The sequence below is a fragment of the Oculina patagonica genome, chromosome 14, assembly GCF_052425735.1.
Source record: "Oculina patagonica isolate OP01 chromosome 14, crgOcupat, whole genome shotgun sequence".
Taxonomy (NCBI): domain Eukaryota; kingdom Metazoa; phylum Cnidaria; class Anthozoa; order Scleractinia; family Oculinidae; genus Oculina; species Oculina patagonica.
Window position 1 is genome coordinate 21,037,235 of NC_135771.1, and position 26,730 is coordinate 21,063,964.

Genomic DNA, 26,730 nt, shown 5'->3' on the forward strand with positions numbered 1-26,730 from the left:
AACATTAGCCTACGAGCAGGCTCACCTTGGGCCACGCGCGAATATACCTTGGGGCACGCGCGACTGGCGAGCGAAGCGATACGGTGGGGAGGAGACTGGTGGAGAGAAGGCTTCGCCGCTCCCGTGTCGACGCTCTCGCACGTGCCCCTAGTCCAGTCCCTGAACTCTCTCTTCCACTCGCCCTTTAGTAGGGGTTGAAGAGCGCGAAGAGAGAGTCCAGGATAACTTGCATGCGCATGCTCAGAACGAACCAATCAAAAGTGAGGAGTGTGACGTCACTTGTTAGGTTAAAACTGGCTCGCTCAAATGACGAATTCAACTACGCGACCGAGCGCGCGAATAAATGCAAGAAAAAAAACTGTGCTCAATTGCATCCAAAACCAATTCAATAAACAGCTACAAAATACTAGGAATAGTTGACGGATAGAGAGTTTTGTTTTGGCCGTTAGCTTTTAGCAGACACTGATTGAAAAGCTAGGCTTTTTAAAGTTATTCTGGTGACCCTGCTTTAGTACACGGTCGCGTAGTTGAATTCGTCATCTGTGCGCGCGCGTTTTCAAAAGGGCTGCCAAATATGGTTTTTCCCCCAATTTTTGGGGGAAAACTGGCGCATGCGCATGCAAGTTATCCTGGACTCTCTCTTCGTACGCCTGGGTTCAGCCCCTATAAAAGGCGCGCGGAAGAAAGAGTTCAGGGACTGGACTAACGTGCCCCAAGGTAAGCCTGAAAAACGCGTATATTGGAAAACACTGGGGAAGCATGCGCGCTATGCTTCTGTGAACATGTTTACTCTTTTTGCCTGGCCTTTAGCTTCGTCTACTTTATGGTTCATAGTAAGTAATGCTAGTCGCAGTCAAAATGGTTTTCTACTGAGTAAAAAAAACCCACCAACCTGTTTCTTGAACTGAAGCAATTCCTTTATCACGTGAATCATCGTGATTATCAAGACTAGAAATTGAACAGTCAGAATGCCCTGTAAAAAACACAACATATTTATCAGACTGTGAATAACTGACCAGATTGTATTTATGTCTAGTGAAGCCAATTTGTAACTGCTGTTGTATCGAGACAACGAAGAATTTTGCTACTGCCACAACCACAGGTTTCCCAAGCTGTGTATATAGAGAATTGTATGGGAAAGTCACTGATGGTAAAAAAAAAATGTGTAAATAACTATCTTTTTTTTGTCTCTTGCGCCGAATTTGAAGCCATTCTGGCGCCGTTTATTGAAGTTATTCCAAATCGTTGGTGGAGAATTCGAATAACTTCACTAAACGGCGCCAGAATGGCTTCAAAATCGGCCCAAGAAACAAGAAAACGACAAATTTGAGAAAGGAAAACTTTACTTCAAATGAGATAGTTATTTACACAATTTGTTTACCATCAGTGACTTTCCCATACAATTCTCTATATACACAAGCTGTACCATACACCACGTATATTGAGCTTGGGAAGCCTGTGCCACAACTTTTCAGTTGCTTAGTAATCATTACTCCTCTCTATAATCTTCCCGGGCATTGAAATCCAAGATGACGACTAGAAGCTGATCTAGACGGGTAAAAATTACCGTTATGACGTGGAAACGGAAGCGAAATCCCAAGAAACTACATTACTGAGAGCGCTGTGATACAGTCGAAGCTCTCGTAAGCGGACACTATCGGGACGAGAAAAAAGTGTCCGAAACTGGAGCTGGCCGCTTACGAGAATGGTTCTCATAAGCGGCCACTAGAGGTGTAGGGAATAGATGGCCGCTTACAAGAAATGCCCAGCTAACAATAACCAGACGGAAGCGGATGACGATAAAACAAGCACTGAAAGTATGGTACTGTAATAACTTTAAAATCATTGTGACGAACGGTGATGTGAAGTTAAACGATAAAAACAAGATACAGAGGTTGTTAATAAGATTTTCTTTGGTGTGTCCGCTAACAGGTGCTTAAAAATAAAGAAAAAGTGTAAGTCGTAATCCCTGAAAGTGTTCGCAGCCGCTTATGGGAATGTCCGTTTACGAGCTAAGAGAATATAAAAATACAGAGTTTGTATGGGAGTTAAAACGGGTTTCAAACAAGGTGGCCGTACGTAGAGCTGTCCGCTTACGAGAGTGTTCGTTACAGAGAGCTTCGACTGTATAATGTTTCAATAATCTTCGCGGTTTTTTTGCATGATCATCGAACAATTACATAAAAGTAAAAACGTTTTTTTAAAATTATATTCTTTTTTGGACATGCGACTAGGGACTGTGCATCACCCACACACTTAGAAATATTTCTATCAAAGCAAAAAGAGGAATAAAGACAACTGTAATATGAACATGGGTTTAGTCGTACCAGGGCCAAACACATTACAAGGACCATCAGTGCTACCACAGGTGCGCTGGCTACTAATTCACCAATTTTTAAAGTATATAGAGCGGTTTTCACTTGAGTTTCAAAGGTAAATTGCGTTTGCTTTGGTTTTGTATTGCTACGCTTAGTGATTGGCTAAAAAATCTCGCGCCACTTTCTCAGCCAATCAGAACTAAAACTTTAAACCAATCGTAACTCGCTCACGCACGTTTTCCTGCGCTTCGTGCCAGCTACATGCAAATGCTTCGAGGTTCACTGGATTGTCTGTATCCTTTGTAATTGGCCAGAGTAATTACTTTGGTTTTGGTTTTACGACACTCAATTGAAAACTGCTCTATCATGTTGCCCTTACAATCATTAAGGGCTAACCGTAAAGAAGCTAACTGAAGCGCTCTTCTAGCTGGTCTCTCACAAGGGAACTCTACTACTCTTTCCCAGTGTCTTTTGAGTTTGGATGACGCGCTGTCCCTTTTCACGTGTTCGTTCACGTGATAAACCGTACATAACTAGTGGGGGAGGTGAGAGGCTTACTGTCGCAAGCATGTACGTCACACAATACATTATTTGTCTTACCGGATGATTGAATCGACACGGGACGTCAAAGAAAATGTATTCCTATCAAGAATTGAGAATAATTATAAACGGTTACATTTTAGCCAAACAGTATTTAAAAGATATATGAAGTAGTTATCGTAAGTAAATATTTAATAATTCCAAAAACACCTTGTACGTACATTCAACTCTCTCTAAAATGGACACCGTCGAGACCGGCTGCAACTGTCCGTCTTAGAGAGGTGTCCGTCTTATAAGGAGTTTAGTTACAGTAAAATGACTGAAAAATGGCAGGGACGGGACCAACACCAGGTGTCCGTCTTAACGAGGTGTCTGTCTTATAGAGGTGTCCGTTAAGAGAGAGTTGACTGTACTTCATATATCTCTGTAAAAGCTTGTTAAGATACTAAACAGTGCATTTGTGATACTCGGTTATCAAAAACTGGCGGAAAATTTACAACTTTGAAAAATAAACATAACAGTCAAAGATTTCCAATAACTGGTTACCTTTCTTGGTATGGTTTCATTCAAACCACAAAGATGCCTCTCTTCAGCCCGCGCGAAGAGGGCAAGAATGGTCAGCGGAATGACAAAGAGTAGATACAGAAACAGGTTGAGTACCAAAGATTTCCATCCAAACGTCTGCCTGAGGGAGGGGATGGACGGGCAACAATTAAAAAGAGCATAAAACACGCACTGATAAATCACTTGACGAACTCAGAAAAAAATAATCATTAAAAATGCGAAACATTTTTTATTACACTCGTTTAACAACTTATTTAAACAACACAGTCGAAAACAATCAATTGCTATCTTCAATTAATTTTCGTTTAAGACTTTCCGATTGCTATCGAGCAATCGGAATATAGAATGAACACTCGTAAGCAAACCAAACGTTGTCCCGTGAACTTGACGTCATAATAGCACATGCTGTTACTTAGCACTGAACCGGTTTTTCGAAAATCCCGAGATCTCTTAATTCTTGAAGTAACGATCAGGAATAAACTAAGAAGAGCTTGTTGTCCCCTGACTGAATAAAAATCATGTTTGATGAGTTTGATGAGTTTGTAAATCATGTTTGAATGAGTTTATAACATTAATATATATTTCTTAAATTAAATCATAACTGTTCGTACCATTTTTTGTTCATAACGATAAAACAAATGGGATGAGCCAGACAATTGATTCGACGATGCTGTAACATGGTCTGTAATAAGAGTAGGTAGAAACATTAATGATAAATATACACGTTCTTGTCAAATTGTAAATTCAAAGTGCGCATGCTCGCGTGCTCGTACCTTAAGTACCATCAGAGGGTCCTCATCAGGCCTCTCATCAGTTCCTTGTATCACCGTGAAGTCGTACGTTACCTAGCAACACCGTTACTGAATAAGTGACCTTTAAAGCTGATTTCCAGTCCGTACTGCGCAGACTCGGGGTTTGTTTACGTTTTTGTTTTGAATTCGTTGAAACGTTACACTTCGGTGACAGCATACATGAAGTTTTTTAGTCCGCCATTACAGTTCGCTTCGTTCAAGAACTTCCGATGAGCTGAAACGTCGGTTTGAAATAGCGTCAAGGTTCTTCTACTTGTTATTATTTGTTCTGCAAGGATATCTGGCGTTAATAATGAAGAAACAGGTAAGTTTGTCACGTAATTTTTAGTTTTGCTTTGTTTGTGAGGCTCACATAAACATTGCAGCCGAGATTGCGCAGTACGGACTGTAATTCATCTTTAAGGTCCGGACACACTATGCGACAAGTCGGAGCGACAGGTCGCTGCGACGAGTCGCTCCGTGTGTACTGCTTAAAAACAAGTCGCTGCGACAAGGTGTTTGTTCGGTGCACAAACAGCGAATTTGAAAGGGGACGCGAACGAACTAGTTTTCCAATTCAATATGATGACGCTCTCTCATTGGTTAATTTATATTTCGTCGCAGCGATTTGTCGCAGACGTGTACGCACACTGCGACAACGCTGCTATCGCTCTTTTTGTCGTGCGATGTGTCGCACGAATTCAAACTGGTTTGAATTCGTGCGACACATCGCAGCGACAAAATTCTGTCACAGCGACTGGTTTGTCGCAAGAATGCACCATGTCACACGAGGTGACATGTCGCAGCAACATGTCGCCGCAACGTGTTGCAGCGACGTGTCGCCTAGTGTGTCCCGACCTTTACTTTATTGCTTTCATATGCTTTCGTAATTTACTTAAAACTAGCCATGGTATATAGCAATTCCTGAGTTTTGATTGGTTTACAGGGCATGGTATATAAGCTCGTATACCATGGACCACAAATATGGTAGATGTACGCGTCAGCGAGAACAGCCAGGGAGCTTAAATAAAGCAATTCTTTGGGTGTTTTAACAATTATTCCACTCGCGCTTCCGTTTTTGAAATCCTTTTTCTTTCAGGCCAAAAGTTAAGAAGGCGCTAAAAAGTCAGGCTTTGTACGATGCGTATGAAAAAATGCTAATTGTTATCTCCCTACATGTAGGCTCCTACGCATTTGACTCGTAATATGGTACATCACCGCTCTTTTTGTAACGTTCTCTTACAAAATTCTTTCAAAATTTCGCTTCAAACTCTGAAAAGTTTGAGGTGGCGAACGCTGAAAATTGCGCTATAATTTTGTGTTTTATGCTGTGAAAGTAATAGTTAATATTTATGAGTACATGTATTATGACTACTATGCTGTGCCGGTAGTAGGCAGTCGTTAGAGCGTCGGTAGTAATCCTGAGGTTACGGGTTCTAATCCCACCGGGGTCAAGGTTTTCTTGATTCCGTAGAAACCCTCCCAAAACTCCTTTTAAGGGTGTAAACCCAGGGGGCTTTGGCGTATCGGCAGTACAGTCAACTCTCTCTAAGACGGACACTTTCGGGACCGGCCGCCTCTGTCCGTCTTAGAGAGGTGTCCGCTCTGTAGAGAGTCGAGGTAACATGACACCAGTAATTCTGAGATGATAAAGCTAAACCTTTGCACAATGCAACAAACCTCTGCTAACTGCAACAAGACTAAAATAATAAAAGGACTGTATTTGCTTTTAAAGCAAAAATTGAGAGCTTCTACAAGCTGTAATACTGCAAGTAGAGAACGAACTCTTTAGTGTCCTTATACGTAAGCAAAGAAGTAATCCGTTAAAGCGTCATTGTTTGTGGTTAGTAAGCTTGTTATACACGTATCCTTAGGGCACTGACTAACTTCGCGAAGTTTGGAAGTATTTTCACTAATAAAACATGATTAAAAAACACTTCTTTAGTGTCCGTTAATGATTTCAAAGTGTCCGTTTTCCGTCTTAGAGAGGTGTCCGTCTTATAGGGAGTTTGGTTACAGTAAAATGACTGAAAAACGGTAGGGACCATCACCAGGTGTCTGTCTTGTGGAAGTGTCCGTCTTATAGAGGTTTCCGTTAAGAGAGAGTTGACTGTATTGCCTACTACCGGCACACCATAATACCATCATGGTATTATGATAATACTATCTATACGGGTGCCACGCGGTCCTATCTATATCTATGCTGTGAAAGTATCACTGGCATTTGAATTAGAATCTCATGCAGTAAATTGTCTACTTTCCAAAGCAACCCCTCCAAAATTGACTGCGAAAATGTGCCATTATACCACTAAACACTTTTAAAATTTTCATAACAGCAATATTACAGACCTACCTACGATCCTGTTATTAAACTGTTAGCAAATTTCCAACAAGAACAATAATATGCAAACGAGAAGAAATCTAGCTGGTCTTGGAAATGAAACTTACTTTGTAATCTTCGCTGTCAGGGTTTCCCTCTTTTGTAACGCACTGATCCATAAAGCTCTAGAAATGCAAGCAAAACAGGTACTGTTATAGCCTTTTAACTGGAAAGATAAGATTGAGATGCAGGAATATATAATATTTCTTACCATAGCAACTTCTGGCATTTTTATTACAAGATGTTTCATTGTTGCCATGTGCCCTGGAGCGCATGTCGTCAGCACTTCGCGCCATCTGAATAAAACAACCAGCAACCACATACTTACAATTCAACTATGCCAGAGAAGTTTGGGAGTGACCCTCCCATTTTTCCAACAACGATAGTAAGGTGAACCTCCCATATATTGGACTAAAGTGGCACACGGCACTTTAGGGACCGCGTATGTGGGAAATGGCCTTTTGATGGAGCAGTTATGAACGTAGGGTTCCTGTGTGATAAGGAGCACGAATCGATGTCCCCTTGCGGAAAATGTCCCAGCGAATGGTCTGACTGTAAAAGAGCGACCAGAACTGAATACTAACGCCTCTTTTCTGCATTCATAGTTAATCTTAGGGCCTGTTAACATGTTTCCGGAACGACTTTCATTTTGGAACGAGTTCATCCCAACCCCATATATTTAATTTCACTGTATCTGTTTACATGATACCGAGTCGAATGTCAATCCATTCCGGAATGAGTTCATTCCTGTTTTCATTCCGATATGAAATTTTCGTTCTGGAATGACATTTCATTCTGGTATCATGAACACAAAACAAATTTCGTTTTGTTTCTTCTCATGAAACCACAGTTTGAACTGAGAGCGAAAAACGTAATAGCATTTACTGTTTAGCCCAAAGAAGCAGTCCTGTGGACAAATTGCTTTTTAAAACTGCAGATGTGGCCATTAATGGACACAATAACATGTTTGCGCGAAACCTGTGCCATCTTGTTTTGATCTCTGAAAACGCCTTAAGTTGAGCTGGTCGACTCTGTCATGTGAATGCAGAATTGACTTCATTCCAGAACGAGTTTTGCTCCGGAATGAACTGTCATTCCGGAATCATGTAAACAGGCCCTTACACTGACACTTGATGATCACGTGCAGCGCACAGGAAATGCCACGTGCAGCCGGAACACTGCGCGTTTAGTCTATAGAGCCTTTAACGTACGCTAGTGAGGCTTAGCTGAACGGAAATGATTATTTCGTTAGACCATAAACCAATTCAATTTTGCTATGATTTTTTATTTGTCTTTCTCAACAAACCTGTCATGACTCGCTATAGCAAGTGCCACGTTTTTTCTGTCAGCATTTAATGCGGCGTCCAAAACGTTGTGATTCTTTTTGTTCATGAGTATCTCTTGCTCTGGAAAAGACAGCAGGCATGAAATTACTTCAGGAGAATCGTGGATGGCGGCCAAATGTAGAGCAGTGTTCTGAATGAGAGGAGAAAAAGAATAAAAAAGTCGAATTAATTACTCTAAGAAAAACGAAACAAAAAATGCCCTCTCCATAATTAGTTCCAGATGTAACTATTCAAGATGAACTTCCTTGAATAATTGTCGTCCCTCAATAATCACGCACCCCTTTTGGTGAAAATATTTGAAGTAACAGCCTTTCTCGACTAATCGCCGCCCCCAACTTCCCCCTCCCCCCCCTCCCACACACACACACACTCTCTCTCCCTACACTTTCATCTGGAATAGGAATAACTCCAGCTCTAACCTAAGAATACTGACACTGAGAATTAGAACATTAGAAAGTATTATTGGTACAAATTCTAGCGAGTAATATTCAAAATGATCACCCCTTTTTGGTAGGCTCAATTTCCGCCGCCTCCTCGAGTCCGGTCTTTGTTCCTCCGAAAAAGGGGCTGGAAATCGAGCCTACTTTTTTGACGCAAATAATGATGATGATGATGATGACGATGATAAATAAAAAGCACACCCGTTATAGTAGTTTGTGGCCCCTTGACTAAGAAATGTGTTCCCCGGATGTGTCCACGATTTAATGTAACACATAAAGCAAGTAAGCTATTATTTTAATTGTACTCACCTGGTTTTTGTCAAAGAGGTTAATACATTTAGGGTGATGATCTAAAATGCACTCCACGCATCGCTTGGATCCTCTCATGGCAGCAATGTGCAGTGCTGTCCTGTCGTTATGATCCCTGAGAACGCATCACAAAATATTCAGTACACTGGATATAAAGTACAATAAAAAATTCACGTTGGTACTTGCACGCTGACACAGTAATAATTGCAAATAAATTATTTTTTTCATTTTTTCTCGTTTCTTCTGTATTTTTTTCTTTTCTTATAAAAGTTAGCTTATTTCTATATCCTCTTCTTTTAGCTTTATACTCTTTCTTTCCGCCAGAATGTTTTGGTTAAGCCTACAAAAACCAAGAAATTGAATATACATACAGTACTGCTAAAATTTCCATCGATTTTGCCGGAAAAATGTAACACGTTTTGCAGCGCGACTTTTAAAACAACTTTGAGGCGCCAGTTTGCAATGGGCTAGTTTGCTTTTCCCGCTAGCTGTACATCAAAGTAATCTCATATGACCCCGAAGGGTGATAAGGAGGCCACGTAGCACACACTTTAATCTCTTAATTATAAAGGGTTTTTAATATATAAACTACAAGCCTACTTTTCCACAGTTGCACCAAGATTAAGCAAAAGTTCCACCACTCTGTCATGTCCTTCTACGCATGCGAAGTGTAGAGCTGTCTTTCCTTGACTGTCTTTCAGGTTTAAGGAACGAATATTACGACCGGACAGCAACGCTTCAACTATTTCATGCCAGCCATATCTAAGAAGGAAAAATAAATCGAGTAAAACTGTCCTTATTTTGTCTTCGATTTTATGTGATTTTTAACGCACTTCCTTCAAAAAATTAGTGCTTTATTAATTTTATTACCTTTTTTTAGTTTGTCAGGAGTCTTACGTTTTTGGCGAGCCTGTAGGGCAAGTCAAGAAACAAACGACGAGGGAAATGTACAGCAATACTACAGACTAAAATGTCTAATGGTTCCGCCGGTATGGACGCCATTTTGGAATAGTACATGTTGTGTTACCTGGCAGCCCCGTGAAGAGCCGTGTCTAGTCCATATGACATCACAGTAGTTGCTGCTCTATTTCTCTCCATGAAAAGTAAGATGTTCTGTCGGATTCAAAACATAACGTTTTTTAAAGGATGATTGATTTTTCGCCTCTAAAAGAATCGAAGGAAACTTAAAAGTAATATTGTCGACAGTATGGTAAAAAATAATAGTAGCTACAGAAGGACAAAGTTGTGGGAGGAGGAAGAGGAAGAGTAGAAGAACGAAAAGGAGAAAGAAAAAGAGAAGGAGAAGCAGGATAATGAAGAGGAGGAGGATTAGGAGGAACAGCAGCAGGAGGAAAAGCAGGAGGAGAAGCAGGAGAAGGTGAAGCAAGAGAGCAGGAGCAAGAGGAGGAGAAGCGCGCGCAGGTGGAGGAGGAGGACTTGGAGGACTAGGAGGAGCAGGAGAAGCAATTGAGGCTTTCTCTCTCCGCAATGTAGATCTCCTACCTGAAGATGACCGTGTTTCGCAGCATAGTGGACTGGAGCAAACCCTGTGATGTCTTTTTCAGTTATCAATCGGTAAGCTGCACGTCTCTGACAAGAAAAAGTACCTTAAAATAGTAAGTATTTCATAATAGCTTAGCGAGGTCCTTTGAGTTTCTAAATTATCTTCAGTCGTCTTTCATGGCTTCTAAAGTTTCTTCATATTCCGTGCCTTGCAGATTACTTATAAGGGTCGACTGCAGCTACGAGTCATACTAAAGCGTTCAAACAACCAATACAGGAAGCTGACTGTTCGGCTGGGATTACAAACTTTAATTTACAATTTTTTTTGACAGGGGAGCTATATTAAAGAAAATATGTCTGAAAGAACGTTATAATGAACACCCGACGACCTGCAGTTGACCGACTCACCCCTCCTTTTCCTCTAGACCTACTGCTATTTAAGATCATTTTCTTTCTAATGCTTATTTTCCCACTTATTCCATTAGAACTCATACATTCTTCTCGTGACGCTACACGCATAGGTAGGAAGGCGGGCGTTACTTAAGGTCAAACCCTTGAACTCAAGGCTATCAAAAACGTGAAGAGATGTAGTTTGGTAATTATCAGCCCGAGGGGACTACTCCCTATAATGGCCTATACGGGGAGGCTCCGCCCGAAAGGGGTATCTTTTTCAGGCTTCAGGTATATAAAAGGGTAGGGATTTCACGAGTTTAAGTATATGAAAGGGTATGGAAATCTGTCATTTGGCTATTTAAAAGGGCCTTTTATTAAAATATTTCGAACATGGCTGTATTATTTTAATTTATTAATCGCTACATAAAAAACGTCCATGTCTCTTAGGTATATGAAAGGGGTACCTTTTTTCAGTTAAAGGTATACGAAAGGGGTACAATTTCTGTCAAAAATGGTATATAAAAGGGTAAGGGGTAAGAACTTGGGGCGGAGCCTCCCCGTATAAAACTTTTTTGAGTACCCCCCTCCCCCCCGGGATTATTAGTAGATATCTTCTTTTATGCCTTATCTTGTAAAATGTTATTCCTTTTTATCGGTTATTTGAATTCTAATTAAGTTTTTGGCTTGTAATCCTATACTTAATTGTCCTAGTATTTTGAAGGTTTTTTCTTCAGTGTAGTATATTCCTTTAATAAATCATGCCTTGCCTGACGAAAAATTGGAAATTTATGTTATTGTTTATTATCCCAGCCGTACGTTTAGCTTTCCTTAGTCAAATTGTTTCAACAGGGTTTCGCAGTGTCAAAGCCTATGGAATCTCTCCAAATGTAACGGTTAAATAACACAAGCGATCAATTTCATACCTGTAGTATCACCTCCATAGTGGCTGTATGTCCCACGGCCACTCGCACGCAAGATCGACTATCCACATCTTTGATCGTGACGTCAGCGCCGGCGTTGATCAACGCCTGGACAGACTCGGTGGCACCCTCCCCAGCTGCTAAGAAGAGAGGGGTGCGGCGATGTTTGTCACGGGGGTCAACTGAAGCACCCTAAAATTTGGCACAAGATCAGTTTAGCTTTTGAATAATTTAAAAATTGAGCCTCTTTTGTCCACACGTTCTTTGTATCGCGGAATGGTACCGCGCGGGAAACCCGGTTTTTTTAGCTTTCTCGAAGTAGTTTTTTCGGTTAAAGGAGCTACGTCAAGGGGGTTTGGAAGATTTTTGGTCCAAACTGTTTTGAAATAAGTGGTAGGCAATTTAAGGTGGCTTAATACAGTTATGAGGGGGTAAGTGAGCTCAACTTTTAACTCTCTTTAAAAATAATCAGGAATGTTCTTTCTTTCTCTTAATATTACTGTTTTTTAAAGCATATAGCCATCATATGCAACATTTGACCAATAAAAATGCTAATAAACAATCAATAAAGAGCCAGAATGAATGGCTGAGTGCTTAAGAGGGGACTGGGCACTAGTTGTTTTAACAGCGTTTTTCTCAAAATCTATCCGTATGACCCCACCTCAAAATTTCAGAAATTACAAATTGGCTTTGATTAAACATTCATGCAAAATAAAATAAAAATCTGTAAGACAGAATTTGAGCTATTTTTTAAAGGGGCAAAATATCACATTTTCCTATTTTGCGAAAAATCTGTCTCATATACCATTGCTAGTTTTTTAATAAAGGAAGATATTTCTAACCTTAATTTGTGGAGAGAAATCATACCAAGGCTATAAATATAGATTTTTTTGAAGACGCGCGGAAACAACTTGAAAATCATGGAATAATCAAGCATGGATGCGCAGAACGTGGACGAACTAACAAGGAGGTACGGTCTTTAGGTTAATGTATTTTTTTGATAGATTATTATTAGCCCTTTCGGGTCGTTTAATATGAATCTGGGATATTAAAAGTATAAAGTTACCAAACAAAAATACTCTATCCTACCTGTTGTAAAAGGTACTGTACAACAGCGAAGTGATTGTTATATGCAGCTATATGCAGGGGAGTCAAACCTTGATTGTCAGTCAGGTTAGTTCGACAAATGGCGTCATCTTCAGAAGCAAGGAGTTGAACTACCTCTATGACACCTTGAGCGCACGCCACATGGAATGCAGTTGTTCCGTCACTTTTCTAAATCAATAAATTAAAAAAATAGAATAAATGGAGAAATAAATGTATTAATGAATGACTGATGAATGAATGAATGAATCAATGAATCAATGATTCAATCAATCAATCAATCAATCAATCAATCAAACAATGAGTCAATCAATTAAGCAATCAATCAGCCAATCAACCAATCAATCAATCAATTAACCAACCAACCAAGCAGTCAGTCAGTCAATCAGTCAGAGAGTCAACCAACCAATCAATCAAACAATGAGTCAATCAATTAAGCAGTCATGAAAAACACACAAAAACAACAACAAGCAGAACAAGCCATGGTATGATTATACTTGTCGACAATTAAAGAAGCAATTACAAAATCTTGCTAAGAAAATTAGTCCGACAACCCAAAGACAATTGCGACAAGAGTATTTTGTTCTCAAAAAAAAATATAAAAAACAAGTTAAATTGGCGCATAAAGTGTACAAAAATCAACTTATGAATGAAATAACTGCATTGGATTCTAGACACAGTCAGGACGTCTGGAAACAAATCAACAAACTTAGGAAAAATAATACGGTTGAGGAAAAACCCCTCATCTCCCCAGAAGACTGGATACGGCATTTCCAGGAGTTACTATGTGATAACCATGAATCTCGCGCCAATAATTATCCAACCGATGACGAAGAATCTCGCGAAGATAATAACCACACGAATAACATGGATGATACAGAAGTTCTGTCAGCTAATGACATTTTAGGAATACCTATCACATCGAAGGAAATACATGAACATATTTCCAAACTTAAAACAAAAAAAGCAAGTGGCGTGGATTCTATCTTAAATGAAATGATTAAACATGGAAGATATTATTTATTGCCTTCATTAGAAAAAATTTTCAACGATATACTTAACACCGGTAAATTTCCTACCGATTGGAATATTGGGGTGATAAGACCCATTTACAAAAAGAAGGGCGATAAACGCTCGCCAGCCAACTACAGGGGAATTACTCTAACAAGTTGCTTAGGAAAATTATTCACCTCAATTTTACAATCAAGATTAAATAAATTCATCGAAACTCACAACCTTCTCAACCCAGAACAATTTGGATTTAGACCAAATGCGAGAACAACAGATAGTCTTTTTATTTTGCAACAACTCATTCATAAGTACACTAAACAACATAAGAAGCTTTATGTTGGTTTTATTGATTATGAGAAAGCTTTTGATAGCGTATGGCAGTCTGGGTTGATTTATAAGTTGCAACGTTACGGTATCAAAGGCAAATTCCTAAATGTCATTAAGTCCATGTATTCTTCGATTAAGAGTTGTGTTCGCATAAATAAAAACACAACAACGGATCTGTTTTCATGCAATAAAGGCATAAGGCAAGGTGATGGATTAAGTCCAGTTCTGTTTTCTTTGTTTATGAATGATTTACCAGATTACTTTAGAGTCAATAAATGCAAAGGGGTAGTATTAAACAATCAATTACTTAATTGCCTAATGTACGCAGATGATCTATTAGTATTAAGCGATTCTCCAGAAGGATTGCAACAATCACTTGACGTTATTCATAAGCACGCTCAAGAATGGAAGCTAAAAGTAAACACCAAAAAATCAAACATCATTGTATTTAGTGGTAACGGTCAGAACAAACACAAAAAAGATTTTAAATACGACAATGAAACTTTAAATATTGTCGACAAACAAACATATCTAGGCATAGAAATGACATCTTCTGGTCGTTACACCTATGCAAGAGAAATAATTAGCAAAAAGGCTACCAAAGTTATTTCCATCATTAAACGATTTCTATCCAACATTGATTCATCAACAATTGTGATACGAAATAAACTTTTTGATGCTTTAGTTAAACCCATACTTTTGTATGGTTGTGAAATATGGGGACCCGAACTTTTATCATACAAAACACATTTCGATAAAAGTACAATTGAACAAATTCACATCCGGTTTTGCAAACAAGCATTAAATGTACCATGGTATGCAGAAAACGTAGCATGTAGAGCAGAACTAGGTCGATACCCTTTAGCAATAGACATTAAAGCATCTATCTTATGCTATTTTCAAAGATTAGAACATAAGATAAGCAATCCCATATTAAATGATGCATTTCTTTACGCCAAAAAACATACTAAATCTGTTAGTTTATTAAATGATGATGAAGCATTAGGAATTCTCTCCGATAATGACACATCAGCCCCACAACTTTCAACGAATTCTTGCTCTAAAATTAAACATAGATTAAGAAAAAATTATTTCCAAAATTGGTCAAAGGTCCGAAATTGCGCGTCAGTTAGCTCTAGAGAAAAATTCACTCACAAAGAAGTTAAAAAAGATTACCAATTAGAAGAGTATCTCACTACAGTTAAAAATCCAGCGCATCGAATAAAAATAACTAAACTAAGATTAGGGGTACATTCCCTACGCATACAGACTGGAAAATATGAAAATGCAGGAGCATCCATACCAGTTGAAGAAAGAAAGTGCTTGGTATGTAAGGAAAACCACATAGAGGACGAACAGCATTTTTTAATGTATTGCAAAGGGTATAATGATATTAGAAAAGAGCTTCATTCAATCGTGTCACAAACTGATCCTCGCTTTGTAGATTTAACTGATCATGAAAAAATAAAGTACCTTCTTAAACTAGATAATTATGCTACCTCTAGAATCATAGCTAAATATATCTTCCTAATGTTTCAAAAAAGAAAAGAAGTTTTAAATTGAAAGTTATATCAATAAATAGTTGTATATTAAGTAATAGTCCAATAATTACCGTAAACGTTTGCATTGTAATTTCATTGTTTGTTATTAAGTAATTTGTTAGCATAGTTGCTATAACACCTTTATTGTAACTAGACCAATACCTCCCTTTGGAGTGTAAGGCACAATAAAGATTTACTGTTACTGTTACTGTTACTGTTAATTAAGCAATCAATCAGCCAATCAACCAACCAACCAACCAACCAAGAAATTAATCAATCAAGCAAGAAAGCAAGCAAGCAATTAATCAATAAATCAAGCAAGCAGGCAAGCGAGCAAGCAATATACAATCAATTGCAATCAATCAAGCAATCAAGCAAACAGTCAGTCAGTCAGTCAGTCAATCAATCGGTCAGTAAGCTGGTCAATGCATCTGTTTGTCCTTTCATTTTGTCTGTCAGTCGGCAGTTGGTCATTGGCATCAATAAAGCTTCTGTAAGGCCAAGTAAATAAATAATATACAGATTTAGGGTGCGTTTCTTTGACAAAATCCAAATCCGGACTTGTATCCAAAAACGGATTCTGCGTTTCTTTGCCTATATCCGAAAATGGATTAATCTCGGATCAGTGATCTGAAGAATCCACACTCCGAGTGGAAACATCAGATCATATCTAAATCCAGATTTTTAGGATTCATGATTCATTGGCCTAAACAAACAAACAAACAAACAAACAATCTATACAATTAATCAATCTTTTATACAATCTTACTTACGATATTGGTTACTTGACAAGTTAAGAAACATTTATTTTGTTCGTAATACTGCTTACCTTTAACCGTGGAATGACGGCTCCATTGTCCAGACAAAGACGTACCACCTAAAACATAAATGATTAAAATCTGTTAAAAGCCTTGGTCTCACAGGTGATGAAAAATTTAATTTAGAATTGTTTTGAAGAGACTGTTTACCTCGGGGCTTCCACTTTCAACTGCCAAGTGAAGCAGAGTGCTGCCCTCAGAATCCACATTGAAAAGTAAATCTTCCATTATCGTCTTTTTTGATTGAGCTGCCAGCGAAAACAATGCAGTGTTATTAGGCCTACAACCACTGAGTAGAAGAGCCGGTTGGGGAGATATTTATCTCGAGGTCTTGACCACCAACTCAGTTAGCGAGTTTATGACTCTTTAATTCGTTTCTTATCCTTATGCAAGCTTTACGAAAAGTGTCAAATGACTAGGGAAATAAACAAAAAACAGGGCGCAAATGACAGTCACTTTGAAGGATTTACTTGGAAACGTTTTGGGTAGGGTACTTTATTGGGGTTTAAGAACCCCTACCCTCTCCAAGACAACAAAACTTAAATTTGCAACCCAACTTTAGAGTTTGATTGTATACCCCATCTCAGTCAGGCAGCCAGTCGTCTAACCAACCAGCCAGTCGGTTGGTCGGTCAGTCAGTCGGTCATTTGGTTACTCAGGCAAACAGGCAGCCAGCCAGGCAGTCGGTCGGTCGATCGGCCGGTCAGTCATTTCAAAGTGATACATTATGCTATACTAACCATCTTCAAAGAAAAATTCCGCGGTATTCTTGCTTCCTTTTTCCACAGCTCGCGTCAGAGGCGTCATGCTGTCATCATCGCGGCAGTTTGTAGAGGCTCCGTTGTTAATCTACAACGAAATAAACTATAAGAAAGAACTTTAAGGCGGGATTGTTGTTTTTTTAACTGCGGCGTGTTGTTTTCACCATGTGTTTGATATAAGTTACTAACCAATAATTTGCAGATAGATACTTTGTCAATATCGGCAGCGATGTGAAGGGCGGTCCGCGAACTATGTCCTCTGATGTCTACGTCGCCTTTAGCTTTTTGAAGAAAAGCCTGAAGATTAAAAGTATATACTTATTACTTTGTGGGACAGTTCTATTCCTCGAAATCCGTAACAGAATAATTTTGATTAGGTTTTTTCTCTTAGTGAAAATTAAACTGCAATGCATGTCAAACCTCGTCAAAAGTGCAATGAAGCGGATTTAAGAATTTGCGACTCTCAAGACCGATTAAGTTTTAATTTTCTTGCGATGTGAGAACTAATCTCAGTTAAGCATGCAAAGACAACGTCCAAAAATCTTAATTTCTTTCAATTTGGTATTTATAAATGCCAAATAGAAACAAAGATGGCTCAAAAATAAGAGTTCAAGTTCTCCGTATAACGCTGTCCATATAACGCTCATTTTACGTTGGTATTTTGCAGGATTTATCATGATAAATAACGCATATGAAGAGCCATTGTACTGCCTAAAATCTTTTCTTTCGGGACATTCTTGAGCAGTCGTCGTTGGGTGCGTAACTTTCTAATAACAAGGTATTAGAACGACTTTCAACTGGGTGCGGTAACAGTAAAACCAAACCAAAGTAATCACTCTGGTCAACCATAGAGGACACAGATAATCCATTGAGCCAATCAGAACTCGAAGCCATTACAATGAAGCGCGGGAAAACGTGTGTGAGCGAGTCACCAATGGTTTTAGTTTTACTTCTGATTGGCTGAGGAGAAAGTGGCGCGAGTTTTTCAAACCAGTGACTAAGAATAGTAATGCAAAACCAAAGCAAACGCGAATTACTTTCGACACTCAAGTAATAGAGCGATACCAAAGTGAGATTCGTCTGTTGCAATTAATTGGTCAATAATCCCACCTTAACAATGTTCTCGTCCCTAGTCCGAACCGCGGTATGAAGCGGTGCACTTTGGCTCTCATCTAGAATGGCTGTGTCAGCCCCAGCCTCCAAGAGCATCTCCATGATTTTCACGTGACGCCCTAATATGGCATTGTGGATTGGAGTTCTTCCTGACTTATCCAGAAGATTCAGATCTGAGCAGAAAACAATGTAAGGATTATTTATTATCAATACGACTCGTTCAAAGCAAACGGTGAGAATTGGATGTGCCAGCAAATTTATTATACAAACCAACGAAAAATAACGACAACAAAACTAGTGGACCAATTTTAAAAATATACTTGCTAAGGTTACTAAGGTTATTTTAATACACCATGGGAGTTCAAATACACAACTTTTGAATACACAGGACCACACAACGCAAAACTAGAGAACTTGAAGAGTATTATGTACTTGGCTTAGAAATCAACGTCACACATCACTATGTAAAAACTATTTGCAAGGCTAGCACTTAACCCTTATTATGAACTGAAACTTTATTTACCCTCGGTATTATGAGCCGTGTTAGGGCTCTAGCAAGTATATGCTAATGAAACCGAGCATTTCACAGTATACAACACAATGCGCAAAGATAGACCACAACACCGGGAACTCCGTGCCCTACTCTTTTCGGCGATAAGTGTGTGGGTTCTTTAACGTCCCCTGTTGATTATAACACTGAAGATGCAGGAGACGGGGCCTACGGTTTATCGTCCTTATCCGAGAAGACTAGTATCTAACCATTTGCAGATGTCATTGCAGAGGCAGCATATTCTCCTCAGTTATTTTAAGACCCTGAGTGTTGGTCCGGTCTGGTACTCGAACCCGAGACCTCCCGCACGTCAGTCCGGCGCTCTACCAACTGAGCTAACCGGTCGGCGGTAATTATGCTAAGCCCTGATTGTTCCGGGATTTGGAGAAATGGCCATTAAACCACTCAAATACAGGTTAGAAAGATCTTTTCACACACGACCTGTCCATTTTGAATATCGACTGTATTCTGACAGAGTTATAATTAATCGAAAAAAAAAAACGTGATCAGTTTTTGGTGCAAAATTAGTGGTAAAATAGGCCAATATGCCCGTACTTGATCATGGTCTCCTTTCAAGGCTTTTCCATTGATAAAGATCAAAACTTTCCAGGCCAGAAAAAAGGATAAACAGATTAGAAGATAATAATAAAGTATTTTTCGTTTAAGAAGATAGAAGAATAAAGAAGATAGAGAGAATAAGAAAGTAGAGTAAAATATTGTACTTTTTTACATGAAATCTTCATGTAAATCTTACTGCAGTGTGAAACAGTGCATTTCTAGCAAAGTTAAGAGAAATTTAGCACCGTAGCGCCAAAAAAATCAATTTAACGGTTAAAAAACGTTTTTTGAGTAATTTCAGCATATTAAGGGTGAACCTGCCTTTTTTCCGCGTATGCCAGCCCTGCAGTTAAAATGGTTCAGTTACACAAATTAATTAAGTTCGTATAACTCTTACCAGGCTCAGTCTCCAATATTTTCTTAACTTCAGCTTCGTCTCCAGACAAAGAGACCTGGTGCAGCTTAAATGGATTCACCTTCTTTTTGTCCTCCTGTAACCAAGACAGCAAAATAAACATTGAACTTACACTGAAAAGGTTTGCCTTGGACGTAACTGCTGTTTTATGATCTTACAATGTCAATATTTCATAACCAGAAATCAAAATTCAAATCCAGTATTAGCAACTAGACAATCAGTTTCGTTAGAAGCTGCTTTAGCAAACAGATAACGACGTTATCAAATTTACTTCATTTTTTGTGGAACCGTAAAAAGTCTGCCAAACGTTTTTAATTTGAGATCAAAACCTCGTCCTTGCGTAAGTCATAATAACGACCTTTGATAGCTTCCCTGTACTAGTAATTTTATCAAAACCAGAACACTATTTTAAGGTGTCTATTGATGTAAATATGTCGTTTGGTTTTTGTCTTTTTCAAAAGCCGGCTCCATTATAGAGGATAATACATGGGTATGCAGAGATACATCGAAAATTTCTCTTCGAGTGTTAACTCGATATCTCATGTGTGGCAGCGAATCTTGATGGGCCAATACCAGGACGCATGCTGAGGTTGTTGTTGTTTCTTTTTCTGTAGTATTTGGTTTCGATACACTTTAAGGTTGCTCCGCAGTTATTCCGGGTGCAATCGTCTACGAGAAGCGCTTGCTCATAACTTATTCGGCTTCAGTGCGATGGTCATAAAACTTTGGAAGAACTTAAACCTATCATTTAGCAATAATATGATGGAATTTCATTTAACTGGAGAAAAATACTTTTTTTAAAAATATAATCATACTTGGATTTAACTGGACACCACTTTTTGAACAAAGTAGCATATATTTTTTACAATTTCTGAAATCAGTTTATACTGACTTAATACATACCAACACCACGTTTTAGCAAAATCGTGGGGTCCACGTAATCCCTAGTAACATTTAAAAATATATTACTTCTGTTGAATTGAACTCTGTAATTTTACTGAATAATAGGTGAAAGTTTTCTGAAAGTGTCATGGTCATTATGTCAAAGCCAAAAACGTTATGACCCAAGGTTTTTTGTGGACGAGTGGTTCCGCAGCCACTTTAATTCCAGGTCAGACGAAAGGTGTGGGTTTTTATTTCTAATCAAACAATATTGCCATGCCTACCGGTTCGTCGTCATCATCTCCAGCATCTATTACGTCATAGACGTCGCTGGCCATTGATTGGAGAGACAGCTTACTCATTCCCTTAGCTCGCTGGCGCCGATCCAGTTGAGGACTTCGACTTAAAGGTACCAAAGGTATCCGCTCGGCAGCGGGGCCATCGTGAGGAACTTGTAATGAGTCGTTCATGTTGGTGTCCATTGCAGCGTGAAGGATTGTTAAGTCAGCTGCTTCTGAACTGCAGTGAAATCAGGTAATAGAATTTTAAAACACTCGGACGTGCAAGCAAATTCATACACCCACCGTGGTACAAGGGGGGAGGGGGGAAAAGGGGCTGGATGGAAACCTTTCCCAGGGTTTTCGTTTTATTAACGCCCAGCGAAACCGTTTTGCACTGAGTAGAAAGCCCATAGCTACAAGACTTCACCTAGGTATACGTCACTGTCTTGGAGAGACCCAATGGGAAGTTGGGATGGTGCAGTGATGAGAGCGCTCGTCTCCCACCAACGTAATCTGTTGCACTGTTCTCCAGTCTCTCATCCGTTATTCCCTTATCTCGTCTTTGGGATTCTCTGCCTTTGATAACCATTATTTCGACGCTACAATCTGTCCCATCACCGGCCTTACAAAACTCCACCTGCAAGTGTTGGATTGCAGAAAAACGCCTTTTTATTTATCTCCCGTTAAATATAATTGCCGTCTTCACCGTCTAGACTGCTTTTTTATTCTTTTATTCGGGGAATTTCGTTTATGTTAAGTGTTAGTATAAGCAATGATAGATAGAATAGTTGTTGAGTGTAAACATATTCCCATTTCCTCGGGAAAACGAGTATTTTCAGGTCATTACTTTTTAAATTAAATGTTCCGCATCCGAACCAAAGTGCTTTGACAAATGGCGCCGACAAGTCTGCATATCGCTATTTTCAAACTCGTAGAACATTTTTAGTAAAGCTCTCAAAACATAGCAAATGCCCGATCCCCTCTATAGCGCGCGCCTGCAGGGAATCACGGTAGTTGTATTCATCAAACCATGCGCGAGACTTAGCAACGATGCACGTTGCTAAGTTTCGCGCAGGTTTCGGGATACCGGTAATGAATCGAACTTTGAAATGTAAAAATTAAAACTTACCTTATCTTTGTCTTTCCTTGTTTGTTTGTTTTTTGGCATGTTACTATCGTTTGCCCTCGGTCAAATCGCCATCGCTGTTCAGATTTTAGCAATACAATCTTAATTTTGACATAGTAAGACCCAGGTCACTACGATTGGCCTCTGCACTGTATTCACCAAATAAGTCCGACGAACATTTTTGGAGTAACAATGTAGACAACATGCTGACATTTAAACACAACACAAACGCCTCTGCGCTGAAGAGGATTAGAAGCTTTGTGTCTATAGATCAGATTATGATGATCCAGTTAAGAACACCGATTGGACACGCTAAGTCGGCAAATATACTGATCAATTCCTTAATCATGTGAATATTGTGAACATCAACTCCACCAAAACAGAAGAATGATGTTGGCAGTCGGTGGAGCTTCTACAGCTATATTGATTTTTAATTTAAAGGAAAATGGCATCATTTCACGTCAAACTGATTTCAATCTTTAATGGAAGTCTAACTCGAGATCTCTTTTGCTATCGAATCTACAAACTTTGAAACAGGAGCTGAAACAGCTTGCCTATAAACTGCAAGAAATGCAAAACATTGTTCAAATTCAAATTTGTTAATGAACAATGTTATCTGGCGGCTTTTTTACATTTTTAACATTTCTTCATCTATTATCATATTCGTACTTAGCTCTCTTACATTATTTTTATCAGTTAGAAATTAACTGAACTTAAATTGTTTTCGCATTATTGCTTTTTACACGTATGATTCATTTTAGCTCTGGCTCCCAGGCGCTACATGGATAAATAAACAATTGATTGATAGATCGATTAATCATGATTGATTGATTAATGCCCCCATCCGTGATTTTGTCTGCCGGCAATTTGTTCACTTGCTTTGTGGAGCGAAAGAAAACAGAAAATAAACATGCAAAATTTGCATATACGTATCCTAAAGCTCGGAATGTCACTAGTTTATAAGGCTTTTTTTAAAATCCCAAAAGCAATCTAAACGATTAAACAACCTAGTTATAGTAATTGTGCTTCGCGCCCTACTTCCAACAAGTGACCCTCTTCAGTCCTCGATCTTCACATGTGTTTTTATTGATTAACTGAGCGCCTCTATTATATTTCAATTACAGCGCTGTCAGTGCACATTGGCTTCAGGCGCGTGAAACATCGTTTTTCTTAATTGCTCATCTTACTCCCGCATTTCAAAAGAACTGGTTGGCTTGTGCTTTTTAGTGTTTTGAGGCTGTTACTTCCATGTAAGAGCACAATTGTTTCACTCTTCTTTCGTTTAACTCATTCGTACGTTAATTTGAAAAGAAATAAATGCCCTGTGCTTAAAGTAAGAGCCCTCCTTTAAGCTCTAAAAATAAATTAAAATAGGCAACCTGGGTGCACAAATCAAAAACGAGTCATTGTTGCAGTACAGCGAGGTCAGATGTCGGCAAATTTAAGCGCATTGAATTTTAACTTCGTCAAAATTTCTCACATTCTTCTCAGTATCTTTCTCAAGTAGCTGTTGACAATATAGAGCAGATTAAAAACACATTATAAATAGCTTATTTGTTGATCACGTGTAATATCTAGTTGGTTGACTGTCGAGCATTGCACCTTTGTAGCTTTGAGGACTTAATTTATTCCTAAATGCGTTTTTAAAGGGACTATGTCACGGCTAAGTTAATCTTATGTTATTAAATTTTGCCAAATATTCGCTATGAAACTAAATGTTTGCAAAGAAATTAATTCTTTGATACTACATGACAAAACCATAGCTTCCTTGCAGCTAAATGTGTCTCCCGGGCGTCATAAATTAAAGTTACAAGCAGACATGATTAACTTTGAAAACTGTTCCGCCGGACCATATTTTAAAAGCCCACATCGCAATCCGTTTTAATCTTCGACACTTTTGGCCATCCGTACCTTTTTTTGCATTTGGTGTGTTATTTAAATATTCCTTCACTGTTTTAAGAGGTTATTTTATACATTTAAACAAATTTGATGGTCATTTCCTATGCCTAAGTTTGGCTAAAATCCGTGACACGGTCCCTTTAAGAGCAATTTCTCGTTCTAGCAATGAATTCTCGTTTTAGTTTCCTCTCCAATAGCAGTCAATGTTAAGCAATGTTCGTCCTCACCTTGACTGACCGATCTTTCCTCTTCAAGCCAAGTGGCTCATAACGCCTATACACTCTAAGCAATGTTCAAATTGACAGTAAATAGCAAGATAAAGATCTACAAGTTCAAGCAAAAAATTGAATCGATGATCGTCGCGCTTCCAAGTGGTGCCAATAAAATAGGCTTCCGAAATATTATGACGTTCTAAACTGCGCAACCGTATAAACGTTAACTTTTAGTTTAGGTCTCAACTGCGTTCCTGCAATCGCGTAATTTCATTTCAGTACAATTAGAAGGCCTTACCTTTGTCTTATCCAGAGATAGACTCCTAAGAGTTAGCAGCGTTCGGATCAATAGACGCTTCCTTTACATAAAATCAAGGACGCAGGCTATTTATAAAGCCGGCAAGCGGCGAACCGTGTATCCTGCGCCGAGGCAGCGTTCGCTCTAAGCCGCAGGGAGCGATGAGAGGCGTCTAGCACAGTTTTCGCAGGCTATGAAGCATGACTCGTACGTGAATAGCTCACGCAAATTTTGTAGGCTGTGTGATGACGTCTGTTATTTCCTTGGTTTTTTGGGACAATACGTGCACCGCCGGGCACGTTTGGCGCTAAAAATGGACACGCAATCAAAACAAACACAAGCGCCTGTTTTCACGTGATAAAGTTTCAGATTTTTAATGCGCGCGTCTAAATGGCGCGCGTACGGGACCTTTATATACCTTTATGTTATGTTAGTGTAGACTTATCAGTTACGTTTGAAAAAGAGGAACTACGATTTTTATCCAGCAGATGGCAGAGTCCGTATCAATAACTGTTTTCTTTATACATGAAATCAAGAGCGTATTTATTCGTGATAATTTCTAACACTAGCCAGCGGTAAACCGTGATACGTAGGCGAGTATTAAAACTCACGCAAATTTGGTATTAAGCCCCCGCAAACGAGGTGCAACATTGCTGCGGAAACTGATTGTTTTTCTAATTGTTCTCCGTTGCGCACACACCCAGTATTTATCGCGGAAGGAATTTTCCTTTGTTTCCAACGAGTTGCGTGAGCAAACTTTGTTTACGAGAAGCAAAAACAGGTTCTGAATTTTTCCACGTAGGCGCGCTAAGGAAACAATTTTGAGAAACAAGTTTCCACGGCAGTGTTTGCGCCCAGAAAACAATTTTGGGATTGACGATACAATGTTACCAAGACAATGCTGCCCCGTTTGTGGTAACCTGAGTATCAGGCCTTCCTAAGGGGAGGGGGGAGGGTAGGGAAGGAAAGAGGAGAGGAGTTTTCTTTCCTTTCGCGCTTCTACCCTTTCTCCCTTCCCCTTTAGAAAAGCCTGATACTCAGGCTACGTTTGTGGGGGACTTTAAACAAGGGCAAAGACGTTAGCAATCTTGAAGTCACGAAAGTTATAGTTGTTTTTTTTGCGTGTGGCAGTCAGTTTCCGATTTTTCTCAGAGTGAAAGTCCTTATGAAAGTGCAGTTTATGCAACAAATAATAGTAATATTAACATACGCACAAGTCACGCATGTAAATACATAGCATTTAAAGACTTTTCGTTAAATATTCCTCATGCTTTAACTTACTCATTTTCTCACTCAGAGAGTCAGTGTAAACTTAACTACAAAAACAAATAAATAAATAACATTTGTTTACCCTCGGTATTTGATTTAGCACAAGTGCTAGTGGGGCTGAACATTCAAACATTAGAAACAAATATTACAAATTCAACATAACAAGGTTTAAAATCCCAAATGAAAGGAGGCGAACCAGTTAGCTGTTAACATGTGTGTCCAAGGAGTTAAACTCGAATCTACCGCGAAACAAAACCAGCTTTGTGGTCAATGTGGAACTTAAACGAGTGGCTGTGCTCCAATTCGGTATTAAACTGGTATAGTTTAAATTCTGTTTGTCGACAAATGTCACAAATATAGCATCAAGCCACTCATTTCAATCGACATATTTACTCCTTTATTTCGTTTAAAATTCGCTTTAATCGAAGGTCCGAAATTTAAAGATTTGTTATGTGGCACATTTTGGAACTATTGCAATTACGATTTGAAGTAATAGAGATACCTATTTTTTGTCTGTCTTCCTTGTATAACTTTTGTGTGCTATATAAATTGTAAGCGACTATATGATACTGCCATCGGTTTCCTTAGATGTTATTAAAGTTTCAGAATACTCTTGTTTTTACGCCCGAGTTTGGCTGCCTGGTTTGATATCAAACTGCCTTCAAAACGCACAAGAGAACCTTGGCTTTTAATTTTATCTGTCGGGGAAGGATACACCAGACTCCTCTCCTAGCTCGCGTTTGTGGCGCTCATAACATCACGCCGAAATCGCTTTACAAGCCTTTTCTTGCCATTTTTACTATCAAGGAATACAATACAATGTCAGGTTAGATGTTTTTGGTGCTGTACAGTTTATCGATGTGCGTATAATCTGCGAAAAGCCGAATGTCTAAACATCGGCCCAACAACGCCTGCTGAGTAATGAAACTTATCCAGTAGCGTCAATTAGCTTCAAGGCGCAAATGTAACTAAAATCGGTACTTAAAATTAACATTTTCAAAGGTTCGAGTTGTCGGGGGTCAACTTTCTCCACGGGAGCCGCGAATGGGTTAAAAATAAAT

General features: G+C 39.0%; 1 protein-coding gene across 1 annotated transcript in view; it reads right to left on the bottom strand.

Annotated features, from left to right (window-relative positions):
* LOC144638801 (transient receptor potential cation channel subfamily A member 1-like) overlaps positions 1-26,730 on the bottom strand; it is a 43,210-nt gene that overhangs the window by 10,699 nt on the left and 5,781 nt on the right. Inside the window, exons 2-22 of the mRNA XM_078498060.1 lie at positions 20,869-21,103; positions 19,685-19,778; positions 18,177-18,352; positions 17,256-17,363; positions 17,046-17,154; positions 16,456-16,553; positions 16,317-16,364; positions 12,594-12,779; positions 11,508-11,696; positions 10,192-10,278; positions 9,716-9,801; positions 9,289-9,450; positions 8,689-8,803; positions 7,900-8,069; positions 6,805-6,889; positions 6,662-6,718; positions 4,196-4,267; positions 4,034-4,104; positions 3,405-3,543; positions 2,919-2,960; positions 893-973 (exon numbers count right to left, since the gene is read on the bottom strand). Of these exons, the coding sequence (XP_078354186.1) occupies positions 893-973; positions 2,919-2,960; positions 3,405-3,543; positions 4,034-4,104; positions 4,196-4,267; positions 6,662-6,718; positions 6,805-6,889; positions 7,900-8,069; positions 8,689-8,803; positions 9,289-9,450; positions 9,716-9,801; positions 10,192-10,278; positions 11,508-11,696; positions 12,594-12,779; positions 16,317-16,364; positions 16,456-16,553; positions 17,046-17,154; positions 17,256-17,363; positions 18,177-18,352; positions 19,685-19,778; positions 20,869-21,103 (2,410 nt within the window). The remainder of the gene's footprint in view (positions 1-892; positions 974-2,918; positions 2,961-3,404; positions 3,544-4,033; positions 4,105-4,195; positions 4,268-6,661; positions 6,719-6,804; positions 6,890-7,899; positions 8,070-8,688; positions 8,804-9,288; positions 9,451-9,715; positions 9,802-10,191; positions 10,279-11,507; positions 11,697-12,593; positions 12,780-16,316; positions 16,365-16,455; positions 16,554-17,045; positions 17,155-17,255; positions 17,364-18,176; positions 18,353-19,684; positions 19,779-20,868; positions 21,104-26,730) is intronic.